At 41.2% G+C, this 19,173-nt stretch overlaps 1 protein-coding gene across 1 annotated transcript in view; it reads left to right on the forward strand.

The window, feature by feature from the left end:
• LOC149428758 (zinc finger protein 219-like) overlaps window positions 1-19,138 on the forward strand; it is a 37,281-nt gene extending 18,143 nt beyond the window's left edge. Inside the window, exons 2-4 of the mRNA XM_089667039.1 lie at window positions 1,564-1,646; window positions 4,476-6,295; window positions 18,969-19,138. Coding sequence (XP_089523165.1) covers window positions 1,594-1,646; window positions 4,476-6,295; window positions 18,969-19,138 — 2,043 coding nt within the window. The 5' untranslated portion in view covers window positions 1,564-1,593. The remainder of the gene's footprint in view (window positions 1-1,563; window positions 1,647-4,475; window positions 6,296-18,968) is intronic.
• The last annotated feature ends 35 nt before the right edge of the window (window positions 19,139-19,173 follow it).

Genomic DNA, 19,173 nt, shown 5'->3' on the forward strand with positions numbered 1-19,173 from the left:
ACTAATATACAATGGATGGCATGAATGAAGCCATCCATTGTATACAACTGTCATGTGACCTGCTGTGATTGGTCACAGCAGGTCACATGGTACCGGCAACGGGGCCGGTACTCAGATCTGTCATCGGCCGTGTCCGAGGTACATGGCCGGTGACAGATCGTGCCGCTGCGTGGCTCTGCAGGCGCGCAAACTGTGCATGCCCAAAAGGACGCCATATGGTGTCCACCCAGAAAGGTGAGGGTTTTTGCCGGCCGCCATTCGGCCATAGGCCGGGCAGGAAGTGGTTAAAGTATATGTAAACCCTCACCTTGAAAAACAACCCATTCAGTTTAAAATAAAATTAAAAGCCAAAACATTTGCATATAAAAAACATAAATACCTTTTCCCCTTTTTTATGATGTAATTGATCACATACTCTCTGTACTCAGCTGCATAAGGAGCTCATAGAGCTTGGAGAGGAGAAATAGCATACACTGGTCTTCCCAGTGAATGGCTGTACAGGGGGGAAGGCGTGTCAGCAGAAGTCTGATCATCAAAGGAGAGTAGGCTGAGTTCCCAGCATAGCTAGAAAACTGACCATGCTGTGTTCTCATACCTAGTATGGTCAGTTTTTCATAAAAAAGCAGAGGTGTGTGTGTATATATATTGGAATTATTATTTTAATTTTTTTTTAATACTAGTAATGGCGGCAATCAGCGACTTATAGCGGGACTGTGGCGGGCATTCTGACACTGGGTGGGAACTAACTGCCACTGACATCCCCTGTGACACTAATACAGTGATCAGTGCTAATAAAAAGCACTGACACTGTACTAATGACACAGGGCAGGAAGAGTAACTGTATGCTGTGTGTGTTTTACTGTGTGTGTGCTGTTTTACTAGGGAGGCATGCTGTTTTGTATCTCTCTGATGTGCAGAGAAATACAAAGCAGCATGTCCTTGCTGGCAGAAGAGAGGCCTGTGTTTTACACACAGATCTTTCAGTTGCCAGATTTGCACGGCGAGCGCTGGGTTCCCCCTACCCAGGAATGCAAATCACATATATATAATGTGATTTTGCGCAGCCCTGCCACCCTGTAGCAGTAGTTCTATTATAGCATGGCGGGCAAACGGTTAAGGATTGTTTCACACAAAAATACAGCCAGATTGGGCCATTCATATGCCACAGCTGCAATACTTTTTTTTAACATGGCATGTCCACTTAACAGGCAGAATTTCCTGTCAAACTTGGCAATTCAAGTCAATGGGTCCAGGCCCCATTCAAAAGCCAAATGCTTGGCTCATAGTTGCAGCATCTTAGTCCCAGTTAGTGACTGCTTAAGTGCACTTTTCAGAGCATGGGCTTGTATGAACCTAGCTTTAAATGTATACCCTGACAACTTTCCCTTTAAATACCTTCGACAATCTTCCAAAAACTTCACTGTGTGACCTGCTTGGGCATCTCACAGTCTGTGCATTGAAAGTCTCCTGCCCATGTTGTGCTTTCTTTTGCGCATTTGTAGAAGGCCTGTGTAAAGGCCTTCCACTGCTGGGAAGAATAATAGACTGCCTTTGCCTCTGTAGGAATGAGTGGAGCCTGTCTCAGTGACGAGAATGTGCAGTGCCCAGCAGGCCACACAGCAAAGATTTCAGAGGAGTGGGGACAGGTATGTATAAGACTTGGAGGGGTGTAATGGAAGAAGTAAAGTTTACATAACTGTGCTAAAAGTACTTTTACACTGTAACCACAAATATTTTCATAAAATGTCACTATTTCTAGATACTCGGACATGCTTTTCTGAACTTTTTTTTTTTTTTTTTAAATTGAAGCGGCGTTATTGCAAACCACAGATTTTAAAGAATTTGCAAAATTGTAACACTTTGTTATGCTTGGAATAAAATCTTTTGTTACATGTTTCATGTATTTTTGTAGATTGTTAATGCAAAATTACCCACATAAAAGCCCTTAAAAATAATGCCAGGTTTTATGTTACATTTTTCTCTGTCAGTCTCACTGACACCACTGGATAAGCATGACAGCCAAAGGACTTGTATTTTCCAATGGAGAGATCAGCAATGACAGGCTGCATACTTCTTTACGACATGTTTCCTTTATTGTGCCAGGGTTGCAAATAACAGTTATTCTGGTGGAATTTTAGGATTAGTCATTAGCTGAGTTATATTCTGGCATTTGAGGGTGAATCACTCACCGTTGCTATTTGGCAATTGTACTGAAAAGGTACTTTTGAATGTTACTAGCCTTCTCAACATAGCTCGAAAAGTAAAGGTGATAGTTTCATCCAGCCAAAGGATTGTCTGCTGTAGGAGTAAGGCATATGCACACAGTGCATTTGTAGTGAACAGTACATATATAAGAAAAAAAAAAACAAAAACCCAGTGCACTGAACAAGCCACTGTTGTTTAAAGGCCTAGATTTTGAAGTGAGGAGTTTGTGTATTTCATCTGTAATTTCCCATAAAGGTCATTCATTACTTGCATATTTTATCCACAATTATGTGTACGAAAACAGAACTCACTTTTCTACTGATTTATCCCTTCACTCTACCAAGATAGGACTTACAAAGAAGAAGGTAACAACAAAGTATCTGGAACATGGGTACAAACATGGGAATGCCATAATCATTCCTTAGTGACTGACAGTTGTATTTTTTTGAAGGAACATATATACTGTCTGTGTCACATGGCTTCACGCAAGTTTAGTATGTAGCCTACCTTGTTTTCACTTAAAAACCGATCAGCCATGTTAAAATGTTTTAATGTGTCTAGTGATCTTGTTTGTAGGTGTATAATATATGGTCAGTGTCTTTACATGAATCCACAAATAGTTTATTATTCAGCCAAAAAAGCTGTTACTTATTGACTCATTGAATGCACTGGTCCTGAAAAAGTTTACTCTTCTCCTTAAAGCAGAACTAAACTGCACCAAAAAAGAAAGGCTATTTCATTAATTTTTAATATTAAAATCAAACTCGCCCATTTATCCATGTCTCCATGCTTTATTATCCTGAGAAATCACTTTGAAATACACCCCCTAGCATTTCTGGCCCTGGCTATCTTAAGTAAGGGAAGATGAGTCATGTAGCATTTACTTCCTGGAATCCATCTGCCCTTAGGCAAGGCCTGCTGAGAAAGCCTCTCCTCCCCTCCTGAAGACTCCTATGATGTATGACATAATTTAGCCCAGGCCTGGAAACCAGGAAGTGACTGGAGAAATGTAAAGAAAAAACAGTTTAGGGCTCTATGCACACTAGCTTTTTTTTTAAGCTCCTAGAAGCTATTATGAGCATTTTTTTTTCCTGCTCCTAGAAGCTAATAGTGTTATCCTATGTGTACATGCACACTATTTTATGCTAGAAGTGGTTTTCAAGCTCCAGCATACATGAGCAGAAAAATGTTTTTAAGAGTGTTTTGCCAGCAGAAAAAACGTTACAAAAACAGGTTGTTTTTTTTTCTTCATGTACTGTAAAACGCTAGCACTCCTAAATGCTATTAAAATGCTACTAAAAAGCAGCACAAAATGCTATTTATAATTTTTTTCTAGTGATTTTTAAGCTTCTAAAGAATGCTAGTGTGCATGGAGCCTAAAACAAGTAAATATGATATACTTTCCTATTTGTTTACAAGTGCTAGCAGCATAAGGGTTAAAAATAGTGGTGATTCAGAAAGTTTAGTTCCACTTTAAAGTGGAATGTCACCCTAGAATTACTCTATGTATATAAAATAGCCAGGATATTCTATATTTATGATATGCATGTTAGGCATGTGACAGCATGTGCATAACTCCATGTTTGACTTCTTTCCATGCTCTGGCTGTCTAGTAATCATCATTGGAAACTGCTGGCTATTTACCACTGACACCATGCAGCTCATAGGGGGAGATTTACTAAAACTGAAGCTTCCAAAACATGATGCAGCTCTGCATTGAAACCAATTAGCTTTCAGGTTTTATTGTCAAAGCTTAATTGAAAGAGCTGAAGATAGAAGCTGGTTGGCTACCATGCACTGCTGCACCAAATTCTGAGTGCTCCAGTTTCATAAATCTTCCCTACAGTGTTGCTCACCCCCCTCATTCTACCTACATCTTGTGATTGCAAAGCCAGACTTGTAAATGCTTCCTCTGTGCCCTGATGTTGTCAAAGATATAGATTGCAATAAGTGGCTATGCAACTCTATGAATTGTATGCTGTCACTGGTACATGCCCAGCAGTTTCCATTGCTAATTACTGGACAGCTAAAGAGCAGACAGAAGTCAAACATGGTGCAATTAATTTATCAAGGTACATTTTGCTATATGGTTGTTTAATGTTTATAGAATAATTGTGGGGTGAACTTCCAATTTACATGTTTTCTTGTGTATGAGGAAAGCAATGTTTCTGAATAAATGTAAATGTTCTCCTTTTAAAATGTAAAAATACACCTCACAACATCTGATCTACCTAAAACATCTGATTTGTTTGTGTTTTATCTTTGATTAGGAGAATAACTAACATCCCTGGAGAGACCCATTGGGACATTTTAGCAATGGACTCTGCTCCACCTCTTCTCACTCAAACCCTTCCTTCTCAGTCTCCTCCTGTTTCCCATATGAATCCTTCATCACCTCCACAATCTATTTCTCAACAGATCATATCCCCCACATCTCCTCAACCTGCTTCTCCTCCAAGCCCACCATCATCTCTTCATATCTCTTCCTCTTCTGCTTCTCTTTCACCTCCTCCTCATATCACAGATTTGTCTCTCCCTTCTCAGAATTCTCCATCAAAGTCTTCACCTTTACCTCGTACCAGTCCCGTAGCAGCTTCTCTCCCGCTCTCTTCTCCAGTTTCCCCCTCCCCTGTCTCCCTGTGTGCCCTTCCTGAAAGCCTTTCTCCTGAAAGAGTTAGTTTCTGTCCTTTTCCTATTGCTCCAAGTCCACCTCCAAGTGCTCTTTCTCCCCCTCCACCATCTGAATCCCCTTTTCCAGTCTCTCCTTCTCCTTCTCCATCTCCATCTCCAGCTTCTTTGTGCCCACCAGCTGACTCTTCTGCTTCTTCCACACCTCCAGGCTCTCCCAGTGTAACAACTATTCCATCCTCCCCACAAAATCCTGACAGCTGTCCATTATTCTCACTGCCTCCAACTTCACCATCTCCTCCTCCATCTTCCCTGTCGCCATCTCAGACTTCACCTTCTCCTTCCCCCCCACCTGCATCTCTACCTGCCCCATCTTCCCTGCTTGGGATTTCTTTTGCTGATGAAGAACTGGATCTTCAGCGCCATTCCAATGGTTTTTCTGATGGTTCAAGCTCCAAGTCCCGCCAATTTCCATGTACGATATGTGGGAAGCAGTTCCGTTTTATCAGCATTCTAGCACTTCATGCAAGCACCCACAGGGTGCGTGGAAACCTTGCACAAGGTCGTGGAGGGCACAAGACTCATTTTGAGACAAACTCCCAAAGGCCATTGCTGCTGGGGCACCAGCATCAGAAAGAACCAAATTCCCCTGTAATATCAAATTCAGCTATAGAAGATGTACAGGAGCCAGTCCCTGTATTGACTATTCCAGCTACACATCCCACACTTCGCCATCCTTGCCCTTTCTGCAAAGGTAAATTTCGAAAGGCAGCTGAACTGGAACGCCACCTCAGAATTCTCCACAGGCCTTATAAATGTCACCTCTGTGACTTTGCAGCATCTCAGGAGGGGGAGCTGATAGTTCATGTTGAGAGGAGACATTCAGCTCCTCAGCGACCCAAGATTGTTCCACCTCTACCAACACCAACTCCAACTCCCGCCCTGCCTCCTGCTGAGTTTAAATGTGAGATTTGTTCCCAGAGCTTCACTCAGTCCTGGTTCCTAAAAGGCCATATGCGTAAGCATAAGGACTCCTTTGACCATAGATGCTCAGTTTGTGGACGATGCTTCAAGGAGTCCTGGTTCCTGAAAAACCACATGAAGGTCCACCTTGGCAAGATAAAAGGGGTAGGAGGGCAGGAACCCCCTGCACATCAACCTTCTCAGTCCACCCATACTACCACTACAAATTCTCCATCATCTTCATCTTCCAGACTTCTTGGATATCAAAATTTCTATTCTGGTCTCCTACTGAGATTGCCTCCTCCTGGGGATGCTACCTGTTCCCAGATGCTTCAAGCTACGGCAAGAGCAATGCAGAGTGGGGATAATGAGCAAGATGGAGCAGGAGCATCTGCAAGAGGGCAGACACTGGGTACTCCTGTTGGAGAGGGAGCCTCACCTAAGGGTATGTTACCACAGGGCTCCTCTGGAATTGTACTGAAAACAGTGGGCTTTCCAGGTAAGAATGCACATCTTGATATTTTTTTTTACCAGACACTGCATATCACTTATTTAAACCAACTTGTTTAGTCACATAGAACCGATTAATGCTGAGGGTTATTATGTGCAAAAGTTATGGAGGAGTGAAAAATGAACAAAAGCGGTGTTTTACCTCTAGTCACTTTTAGCCCTTTCCTATCTATAATGGAAATGTCTTCACATTAAATATTAATACAATTGAGCTAAAATTATAAGTTTAATGAGTTTCATGACACATTTTTGCTCAAGGCTTCCACTAATCAGAGTATCCTGTTATCTATGTGGCCCAATTCCTTTTGGAATGTTTACTGCATCAATTTTAGTCATTATTTTTACTAACACATAACATGGGTTCCATGCCTTTTGGAATTACTTATGCAAAGATGGATTGCAGTTGTTTTGTTTTTTGTTTTTTTTTCTTCCTCAAAACTCTACCTACTGTGTCTTAATAGTGATTTAAGCCCTAAGGAGGGCAAAAGAAAGTAGGTCTGCACTATTCATACATTATGGTATAAACGATTGGGACAACATATCTAATATCAAAAGGAAATATGAAAAAGATCTTATTTATGGCTTTTGATCCGATCAGTTGTTAATAAATAACAAAATTAGATAATACAATTTTATACAAATGTAATTATGCACATTCATAAAACGTAATTGGATATACATTCAGTAAAACTCTTCCATTACAAACAATGATTTGAAACCAATAAAATACAAGCCTATATATGTCCAATAAGTTCCTTTAAAGGTTTTAAGCCCAGAGAGAACTTAACAGTGTGTGTGCATGTTTGTGTCTGCCAGTGCAATAAGTATAAAAAAAGTATAAAAAGCATGTTAACAGTAATGCATTGAAACCCAAAGAATTAAAATAATTTAGCAATAAAGTATTTATGCTGTCTATTGAAATATACCATACTATCATAACACAAATAACATTTAAAGGAGCCAAAAATACAATTAAGTAGGCTTTAGAGAACATTCGGGGCCTTGTATGTGCTGCGGAGAACTCCATAATGTGCAAGCACAGCTCTGCCAAACTAGTATGGTTTTGTCAGTACAGAGGGAGGGAGAAAGGAGGAGGGTGTCATAGGCAGATACTGCCGGCAGTGTTTATTTTGGTGGAGAACAATCGGTGGTTGGCCATCAGACATCTGCCTGCCACCATAGGCATGTGATAATTGCCCAGCAAATCCTCCAAAATAAAGTATGCTGCATTCATGCTTACTTAAAGTTGATGTAAACCCTAATTAAATGACATTTCGTTTGCTAAAACATTGTAAACAATTGTTATTTTCTTTTCATAAAGTACCTGTTTCCGCTTTTTTTTTTAATCTTTTGTTATATCTCAGTACTGCCGATGCCCTGCAGTCTCTTTGCAATCACTCTCTCTCTACATGCATGCACTCTAACTGTAGCTTCATGTCATTTTCCACGGTTGGTTTTCCTGATTGTGACAACAATGGACCCAGCGTGCATAATGTGTGTTGAAACAGCTTACTGTAGTCTCCATCGGAAGCCCATATGGCAGAGTGACGACAAAGGAGGCATAATTAGGGGACAGGGACAGAAAATTCTCATCCTAAAATAGGAAGTACCTGAAGAGGGACTTCTATGGCAGGATCATCATGTATTTTTTGGTGCAGATTTAAAAATGTAAAATTGCATTAAAAATACATTAATATATTAAAGCCTATTTGGGATTTTAGTTATTTGGTTTGCATTAAAGTGATATTAAAGGTTAAAAAAAAAAATGAACATTATTAATGTTATACTTACCTGCTCTGTGTAATGGTTTTCCACAGAGCAGCCCAGATCCTCTTCTCGGGTCCCCACTCTGCGCTCCTGGCTCCTCCCTCCTGCTGAGTGCTCCCAGAGCAAGCCGCTTGCTCTGGGGGCAGTCATGCATGCTTACTCCCATGCCTTAAGACACAAAGAACGGGGCTCGGACCCATACCCTCATCACTGGCTGTGATTGACAGCAGCGGGAGCCAGTGAATCCCGCTTCTGTGTCTAAGCCATTGAGGATGCAGAGCCCAGGAGAGCATCTGTTCTCCTGCACAGCCCTGGATCGAGATAGGGGTCAGGTAAGTATTGGGAGGGCTGCAGGGGGAGCTGCAAACTGAAGGTTTTTTTTACCTTCATGCATAGAATGCATTTAGAATCACTTTAAGGGTTGTAACACGACTAGATAAAAAAAATTGAATTCAGATCTAAATGCAAGTCTGACTAACCGCTTCCCATCCGCCCATAGCCTATAGCTGATGCGGGCTACCATTCCTGTATGTCAGCCTGTATTAGAAGCTCGTGCGTGGCTCAGTGTGTGCAGCCGGGAGCCCAGCGATCCGTGTCACGCATTACCGCTGTGTCCGGGTTATCACATGGTGTTTTACCACGTGATTGCTGTTTCCAATCACAGCAATCATATAGTAAACAATGCAAATAGAAAGTAAGCATCGGTTCTCTCTGCTCTCACTGTGAGAGCAGAGAGAATTGTTGCTGCAGCCTGTGAGTGTACAGCATCCTGCAGTGCCAGCCTGCCCCAGTGTAATGCCAATAATCAATGCAGCCAGCCCCTGTCACCTGTCTCAGTGCTCACAATAACACCACCATACACCATAGCAATGTCCTGATCACCACCATACTGGTGTCCTGATCACCACAATATACCATACCAGCGTCATGAACACTGCCATATGCCATACCAGTGCCCTGATCAACGTTATACACTATACCAGTGCCCTGATCACCACCATATGCCAAAGCAGCACCCTGATCAACGCTATACACTATACCAGTGCTCAGAATACCGCCATACCTCATACCAGCATCCTGATCACTGCCATACCAGCATCCTAATCACTGCCATAATCCATTCCAGTATCCTGATCACCGCCATACCAGCATCCTAATCACTGCCATAATCCATTCCAGTATCCTGATCACTGCCATACCAGCATCCTAATCACTGCCATAATCCATTCCAGCATCCTGATCACTGCCATACCAGCATCCTGATCACCAGCATCCTGATCACCATCATACCAGTGTCCTAATCACTGCCATACGTCATACCAGTGTTCAGCATTTTAGGATCTCAACTGATCAGTTTTCAAATATATATATGCCATAGTTTGTAGACTCTATAACTTTCACACAGACTAAAAAATATACACTATTTTGAATTATTTTTACCCCAGAAATGTAGCAGAATACATCTTGGCCCAAATTTATGAAGAAAGATTATTTATATGCAAAATGTTATAACCTAAACTAAGAAAATGTTTTTTCTTTCTTTTTAATTTTTGGTCTTTTTTTCATTAATATAGCAAAAAAACCCAGTGGTAATTAATTACCACCCAAAGAAAGCTGTCTAAAAAAAAAAAATGGTAAAAATTCCATATGGGTACAGTGTTGCATGACTGAGTAATTGTCACTCAGTGTGTCAGCACTGAAAGCTGAAAATTGGTCTGGACTGGAAGGGGGTGAAAGTGTTCAGTTGTGAAGTGGTTTATTTAGATTATGTATTAGTAGTTTTACGTTTAGAATGACCTTAACCGTCTCCTGCCTGCCATATAAGGAAATGACGGGCGCAAGGTAGTTCTCTCGTTCTAGGAGGATGTCATATGACGTCCTCCCACTCTAACCGCGCTTGCGTGGCGATCGGTGGTGCGCTGTGTCCCTGGGACACAGCGGATCAATGATCAACGGGAAGAGCTGATGATATCAGCTCTGTAATGTGATCAGCTGTGTCCATTCACAGCTGATCGCATGTAAATAAGGAAATGCCAGTTATTGGCATTCCTCTCCTCACCAGCTATCACGCTGACAGCTCATGAGGAGAGGAGAGCCAGTATTCAGCATTACTCAGAGGGGACATGTACACTGATCATCAGGGCACTGATCATCAGTGCCACCTGTCAGTGCCCATCAATGCCACCTGCCAGTGCCACATCAATGCCATATCAGCACCTACCAGTGCACATCAATGCCACATATCAGTGTCCATCTGAGCTGTCTTTCAGTGCCAGTCAGTGCCACCTGTCAGTGTTACCTATCAGTGCCATATGAGTGCTGCCTTTCAGTGCCCATAAATGATGCCTGTCAATGCCCGTCAGTGCACCTACCAGTGCCTCATCAGTGCCCATCAGTACCGCCTATCAGTGCCCATCACTGCAGCCTCATTAGCGCACACCAGTGAAGGAGAAAAATCACTTATTTACATTTTATAGCAAACTAAGAAAAAAGGTGTTTTTTTTTTTCTTCAAAATTTTCAGTTGTTTTTTGGTTTGTTTAGCAAAAAATTAACCCAGACGTGATTAAATACCACCAAAAGAAAGCTCTATCTGTCTAAAAGAAAATGATAAAAATTTTATGAGTACAATGTTGCATGACTGCGCAATTGTCATTCAAAGTGTGACAGTGCTGAAAGCAGAAAATTGGCCTGGGCAGGAAGGGGGTATAAGTGCCCTGTAGGCAAGTGGTTAAAGTATATCTAAATCTAAGGGAAATATATAATATATTGTAGCTTGCGAGTCCTTAGATGTGAGGGCTACATTTGTATTTCAAAAAATACCTATTGATTCTGACAGAAATCCAGTGTGCTTTTCACTTCCTACGCACTGAACTGAAATCTTGCACAATGTTATTAGCCTTCTCAGTTATCTTCTGTTAATTACAAAACATCTCTACCTCTGTAATGAGGGGAGATACTTGTAGTCAGGACAGCAGCCTAGGGTGACAACACTGTTCACACTAGTACAGTGAGTGTTATCACCCTAAGACAGGAAGTGTTTTACTGGCAGAATCACCAGGTGAATATAAAGACTAAAGAAAACTAATGCAGCCACTACATCAAAGGACTAGTAAGCTACAATATAATATTTTTTGTTTTGGAGTTTAGACAGAATTTAATTTTGCGTTGTTGCAGTGGACATGTGAACTGATCAGCCACTCATCGTTTGGAATACTATTTTAGTTCTAGCAGAGCTGTATTATGTTCTGCTCAATGTCGATGAATACAAGCAAGCCTTCACATTTCGGGGGAGCTAGAAATTCGTACCCTTCAATGTCAGCCATTCCATAAGGTACAGAATATGTGAAACCGGACTTCTTTATTTCTGACTAAAATTATTTGGCCATACATTATACAATTTTTCTGTTCAATTTCCTTTAGATTTACCTTCAACTATGTAGAGCAAAGACCTGCCTGATTGCTTATAAATTGAATGTGTTTTGGTATGACCTGATATTATATGGATTCGGTAAGCCAAAAGGAAAATTGTACAAAAATATTGTATAATATATGGCCAAGTTTGGGCAAAAAAAAAAAATTAATTAGGCAACCTTTCAGAGGCTGAGAAATACGTGGGCAACATGGAGGAAAGCAAAGACCTCGGGAAGGGAGGGTTCTTCAGTGCCCTTGAAAAAATAAATAACTATGAAGCCCCCAAAAAAGATAGCATGAAGAACACAAAGTGTGTCACAGTAGTGTCCTCTGTCCCCTTCACAACACTTACCTCCACAGTAGTATCCTCTGCCCTCCTTCACATCACCCCCCACCAGAGTGTCCTCTGATCACCCTCCCCAGTAATATACTCAGTCGCGTCACATCATCACCTTCCCCCCACAGCAATGTATTCCGCCCTCCAGAGTAGTGTCCTCTGTTTCCACACAGAAGAGTCCTCTGCCTCCTTCACATTCACACCCCCCCCCTTCCCGTAGTATTCTCTGCTCCCCCCACTGAAGTGTCCCCTGCACCCCCCCCCTAGCAGTGTCCTCTTCACCTTCACATCACCCCCCCCCCCCCATAGCAGTGTCACTTCACTTCAACCTAGCCCCCCCATCTTCCATAGCAGTGTCCTCTGCCCTCTTCACATCACCTCCCCCCCCACACACACACACACACACAGAAGTGTCCTCTGCCTCCTTCACATTCCCCCCCCCTTCCCATAGTATTCTCTGCTCTCCCCACTGAAGTGTCCCCTGCGCCCCCCCCCCCCCCCCCCATAGCAGTGTCCTCTGCCCCTTGACATCACCCCCCCCCATAGCAGTGTCAGTTCACTTCAACCTACACCATCCATTGTAGTGTCCTTTCCCCCCCCCCCCCATCTTTCATAGCAGTGACCTCTGCCCTCTTCACATCACCTCCCCCTCCCCCCCACACTGTAGTGTCCTCTGCCTCTAACACCCAAACGCAGTGTCATCTGGCCCCATAGTAGTAGTTTCCTTTGCACCCTTCAGTAGTGTCCTCTGACCCAACCCAAGCCCCCACCCTCTTCCTCCCCTCTTCACAAACACACAGCAGTGTGTGGGTAGCATTCTCCTACTTTTCATTGGGTGTACAGTAGGATGGAGAGCGGGAGGCAGCACAGTACTGGAATAGAGAGCTGGAGCTGCCAGAGTTAACTTTTCCAATCGCCTGCTGGTTAACTTGAAAGATTAACTGAGGTGGCTCTCACTCCCGCCCTCTCTCCAGTACTGTGCTGCCTCCTGCTCTCCACTTTCCAGTGAAGATGAGAGCGGTGGAGGCAGAAGGGAAGAATCTGCACAGCAGGGGCGTGTTCACAATGTACACATTGATTGCTATCTGTTGCCCACAGGCAGCCAACAGCTTGCTGACCCCCGCATTTGAGCTATAAAATTTCAGGATCAAATTACGTTGGAGGGGTTGGATGTACATGACTATGAACTATGACCCACATAGCCTGTTTACACAAATAATTTATTGTGAAAGTGTATATAACCCTCCGAACATTTGTTTTTTCATAACTTTTCCATCTTTCTGCTCCTCAAACTGCACTAGCATTGGAAAATTACAAAATGTGTGCAGAAATGTTATTGCCAGTTCAGAAGTGTTAGCCAGTTTAATTAGGGTAGTGCTTCCCATATATACCTTCCAGTTCCTCCAGCAGTGCAAGTAATGTGGAAATCAGCTCAGATAGCTTACTTTCATTTCTAGGACACCTTTTACCCAACCTGTGCATACATAGAACATGTGATGTTTTTTTGTACCTCTTCAGGAATAATTAAAGCTGAACCTCAGGCTAAAAGCTAAATTTACAAATAAAGCATATATAAGAGCTGTTTTACCTGCCAAAAGATTTTTTATTTCTATCTATTTCTGAGGTTTACTCAGCTTTCCCACACCGCACGGCTCTGTCTGGCAGAGGAGAGGGCCTGATTGCAGTTTCACTTTCACTTATAGGTCTCCTTCCAACCCCACCCTGTAACCGGGCAGTGAAAGGAGAAGTAGCAGACTAATGAGCTCATCTTATAGACCCTGTGCACTGTCCTCCTATCAGCAATATAACCACCTGATTGGCTTCTTTTCACTTTTTGTTGCACCCTATTCCAGTCTGTGGTGTAGTCGACAGGGGATTGCTGAGGTTGATACCGAGTCCAATTCTGGTATTTACACTGCCTGCATTAAAAAATACATTTAATGATATTTATGAATACAGAGCTACATTATTTTGTGTCTTTTATATTTGTCTGGAGTTCAGCTTTAAATTGGTCTTGGAAAGGTTGTTGCTTGGAACCCTTTAGCTGTGGGTCTACATTTGCACAGTTAAGCTGACCATACACTAGTAGAATTGTACAAACATTTTTATGAAAATTCTCAGTACATTAAATGACTTGCTGAAGGTTGTTTGAAAGTACTTAAAAATGTTTGTTTTTAATAATTCAGTGCGAGAAAAATGTTCCATTTTGCTCCTTTTAAATTTTGTCATCAGTGTGGTCAAACACAAATGATGATTTAACCCCAATAATGATTATATCCATTTAAGCCAGCCATAGATGGTTCGAATCTCAGCCGGTTCAGCAGGGACCGGCCGAGATTTCAAACATCTATGGGCAGGCTGATTGTACCAAAGTCGATTGTTGTATGACTTTGGTACAACCAGCATGTCGGATTTTACATGTGATTATTGCTAGCAGCCACTAGCAGTAATCACTGTGTTCTCCCGGCGGGCACTGCTCCCCCCACTCCAACCTGCCAGGAGAACACAGTAGCTGCATGGGAGGGATTCTCCCATCAACACTTAGTGTGTAGATGGGGGAATCAAGTGATTTTATTTCCTGCAACCCGTGGTTGCTTGAAAGAAAATTGCATCATGGGTGGCCTGCCTTACAATCTTAAAACAAAACATTTCAACTAAATTCTACCAGTGTATGGTATATGACACTTAACGTGGTTACTACTCATCACAGAGTCTAGTCACAGATTTTGATAGACTGCTGGCAGCTGTGCTTGTGCGTCCCGGGCCTTTGATTGATGTAACAAGGATTTCTGCTCATCCTAATATGACAGACATTCAGGTATGGGTAGGTGCTCCAGAACGTACATTGTCTGCGTTCAGGGACGCTTATGCACATGCTTGTCAAATTAGGGCTAGCAGCTGTCCATGCCCATAGACTTAGCACCAGGAGGTTCCAACTGCATAAATAAATGACCCATTCATGGTATATGGACTTCAGCGCCCAGGTGAATGAGGCCATAACCTGGAGGAGTACAGAGCCATTAGTATATTGTAATTGTCTGTGCCATCCTACTGTTCTCTGTTCCTACATGAGTACTAATAAAAGCAAAAAGGTGTTTATCTGTCTAAATTTACCAGGGAGGAACAATATTACTCGACATTATAGAGCTTACTGTAGCTTCTTAATTGTTTAGAGGAGAATTTTGTTTTAGGTTCTCATTATTATACGATTTTGCAGAAGAAAACAAAAGACCACTACAAATCCAATACATCCTAGACCCAGACTCCCAACATTGTTAGAAACATGATGAGATGCAGTACTAACATTGTAGACATCTAAATACCCTTTTGATTCAGGGGAAAAGAACAAACATTAGACATAACACACACAGATCTTCACTAAGCACAATAAGTGTCACCGTGTATGTTTGAAATCTCGGCCGGTTCCATTCAGGTGCAGTGCAGATTACAGGGTCGGAAATACAAATTTAAAATTAAAGCAATAATGTAATAGCGTTAGTAGAATAAGTGTTCATGATAATGGAGCATTTCAGTAAAATAAAATAAAAAAACAGACCTGTTGGTATGACTTTATGTTTACGACTTAGTGTTACTAAACTCACAATAGTAAAATCAGTCTATATATGCAATAAAACCTGCTTGGCTGTACTCACTGTGGAACCTAAGTGGTTAATCAGTTTTGTGTAAAAAGGCTGTCCTGTCTTCTCTGTCTTCTCTGATCCTCCCCTTCTTCCACAGTCCCCAGTCCATCTGCTGATAGTACAGAGCTCTAGGAGTCACTCTGTACATGCTCAGTTTGGTGTGTGTTGTTGGAGTTTCTTTTCCTTTTGGGAGGGTTCATGTGATCAGAACAGGCCCAATCAGCACTGTCCACACAGAGGGTCAGGGGGTTTTGCAGCCTCATAGGAAAGTCAGAAGATAATAAAAACTCCTAAAAGCTTTAACCAGTGCTCGGCCAGACACTGATAGAAGCCAGAAGACTGCTATATACCACTGATGAGGTATTTTTTATATATTAAAAATATATTTATATATAATAGTTAATATTTACTAAAATAATTGCATTTCCATGTTGTGTTCTGTGGGAGAACCGATATAATGAATGCAGGGTCCTGGGTTTAGTAACACTTTACAAGTTGTTGAATTTTAAAGCTATTTTTTTCTCTTTTATCTTTAGAAGTTTACGATTGCTAGCATACTCTACAACATTCTGTGAGGAAGCTAGTACAAAGGTGTAGTTTGAACTAAATTTTAAATTAGAGAGTCACACCAAGTGTTTAAAGTTCTGAAGGTGCCATTAGTTACCAGATTCCTGTTACCTAAAACTTACTGCTTCAACGGGATCAGAGAGCAATTGGGAATCATCTAGATGCTCCAAAAATAAGCCTGGCATAAACCTCTTAATTATAGCAAGTGAGGCTCCTGAAATCAAACATTCTAGTCTGGATTTTTCTGTATTCTGCAGGGGATAATGAGCACCTCTGTTGGTTGGAGATGCTCATTTTTACACAGGTAGATGTACCAGCTTGTTATAAAAATCTTTCTGTGAATGGGGCTGATTTTCTCTTGGAGAAGTGTCAAGAATCAAAATTTCCATGTGTGCACAACTGTCACTTTTGGACAAGTATCACAGTAAGTCTTAACACTGGAACAATAATTCAGGAACAGGCTGTATATGGCAACTTTAACCACTTGACCACTGGAAAGTTTTACCTCCTTCATGGCGAAGGCATTTTATGCTATTCAGCACTATGCTGCTTTAACTGACAATTGCTCAGGCGTGCAGCACTGTACCCAAATGTAATATTATTTTTTCCACACAAATAGTCTTCCTTTTGGTGCTATTTAATCACCACTGGGTTTTTAGATGAAAAAAGACCAAAAATGTTGAAAAAAAAACTCTACGTTTTTCTTAGTTTCTGTTATAAAACTTTGTCAGTACATCAAGATTGATAAATGTTATTATAAAGATTGTTTACAGTCTATTTCTTGAGGCTATAAAATGTTAGAACAGTACAAATACCCCCAAATGACCCTTTTTGGAAAGTTCGGGGTATTTTTAGTAAGAGGCATCACAAGTTTTTGGAAATTGTAATTTTTTTATCACAATGTTTTTGGAAGATGAAGAAAATAAATATTTGTTTTTTTTCACAATTTATTTTATATACTGTCACAACAGCAGTACAGTGTCATCATATGACTGGTGTGGTAGTGATCAGGGATACTGACTGGAGCCAGTATATATAAAATTTTTTTATATATATATATATATATATATATATATATATATATATATATATATTTCAATTCTTTAATAGATTTAAACCATTTTTTCCTTTTTTTTCTTTTTTTTTTTTCTTCTTTTCTTTTTTATTATGCTTTTATCAGAGTAGTTCAGTGTCACCATAGTGATGATCACTGTTATAAGCAATAGTTAACTGTCATGAATGACTTTCCAATCATGACTGCTTGCTTACTGTTGACATGCTGTGAATCGCTACAGCTAATCACATGGTACAGGGTGCCAGGTACCATGTGATAGCTGTGGGCCTATCACAGCTTTACAACAGTAAGCAAGCAGTCATGAATGGAAGCCTTTCATGACTGTTTTGTGTATATTGTAATCGTGATTGCTATGATTGATCATAGTGATCACATGATACCCCAGCTGCTCAAAGCGCCATGATCCACTGTGTTCATTGGACACAGTGGTCATGGGATCGTGCCGATGCACTTCCCAGGGGGTGCATCCCCAGTGCGCATGTGCCCAGCATTGTACTAGTACGCCACTGTGCCTGTAGCTGCCACCTGCATGCAGTACTTTTACTGTGAGTGGGTCAGCAAGTGGTTAAGTGACTGTTCTTTTAACTTTAGACATCTGGCTGGGCAGAATCAGTGTACAGAAGTTCCACAATGCAAAAAAAAAAAAAGTACCAGGAATTCACTAAATCTCTCTTTTGATCCCAATAGAAATCCTCTAAATGTACAACTCAATATATGCTATGCACTGATCATGTTTTGAAGCTGGGCAAAAGTATACTGTATACAAACAAAGAGACTGGAATTTCATTTATTTTTGTGGTATTGCTATATACTATTATATATATGACATTTTGTTTACATTGTGGATAGAGTTTCTTAGGCTGGGAATCTCAGTACTTTATGTGAGGAAGTTTCCCATTGAAAACCTAGGATGAATACTGTTTCCCTCATTTATGAGAGTTGGCTAAAATGGGTCTTTTTAAAGAGAATGAATATGTCAAATAAGACATGTTATGTTAGTTTGAATTAGTTAGTTTAGTTAGTTTTTCCCACTGTACATATTTAACCTGTTTGTGCCAGCCGTGCGCATATATGCAGCCTGTCGGCGGTTGAGCCTTGACGCTGAGAGGCCGCATATATGCGTACCAAAATGTAAACAAAGCTGTTCCAAGAATGTGTGCCGAGCGCACTCGCGACACACTTGCACCTAACAGAAAGCTCCAGATCGCTATTTGCTATCAGGAGCTTTCTGATCATGTGACCGCTGTGACAGCCAATCACGGTGATCACATGATCATAAACCCCACCGCATCAGAAACCCCTTAAAGGACCCGGAGGCGCTGGCGTTAAGGGGCAAAGCCTCCCTAGTAGATGCACCCACTTTTCAGGAAATTTTCTTAAAAAAATTTTTTAATAGTCATTACCAGCAGACCAAAGGCAAACTTGCATACATCAAAATATACAACATTACCATGTTCTCCATACTCTTTCATACAGTGCATTTCAAATTTTCATGGTGGATGCAGTTTGGCCCAGCTGCAAATAGCAGAGCTTCAGGATGAAGTGTAAATGTTTAGTGCTCTCAAAGTTGACATTTCATGTTTGGATGGGCATGGGCTGATCAAATCACCTGCCAGGTGTTCGCATCTACCACATCAATCAAAAGATATGTAACAGAAGGTAGAAATAAAAGACCTCTTTTTGTTATAATTTGGTATAATGTACAAAATAGGTAAGAAAGCAGCTTACATATCCTCCTATTAGAGATTGATATTTTACCATGTGTACAGGGAAAACATGCTCTTCGTTTTGTTGTTTTCAAAGGGACAAAGGGATGTAAGTTATTTCTGTGATTTTTCAGCGCTCACTATATTTCTTCTGCAGATAAGAATGGATGGAGTGTCAACTCCTCTCAGAGGCCTCGTGGAGCAACTGGAAGAGACTGCCCCTTCTGTGCCAAATCATTTCGTTCTTCCCATCATCTAAAGGTGCATTTGCGAGTTCACACAGGTAAGCAAGCAGCCAAGCTTTTCAGTTGTATTCATTTTTATTAACGCAGTATATACTTTTTTCTATTTTCCATTTTCTA

The sequence above is a fragment of the Staurois parvus genome, unplaced genomic scaffold (assembly GCF_062004578.1).
Source record: "Staurois parvus isolate SC_StPar_1 unplaced genomic scaffold, SC_StPar_1.0 ptg002982l, whole genome shotgun sequence".
Lineage (NCBI taxonomy): Eukaryota > Metazoa > Chordata > Amphibia > Anura > Ranidae > Staurois > Staurois parvus.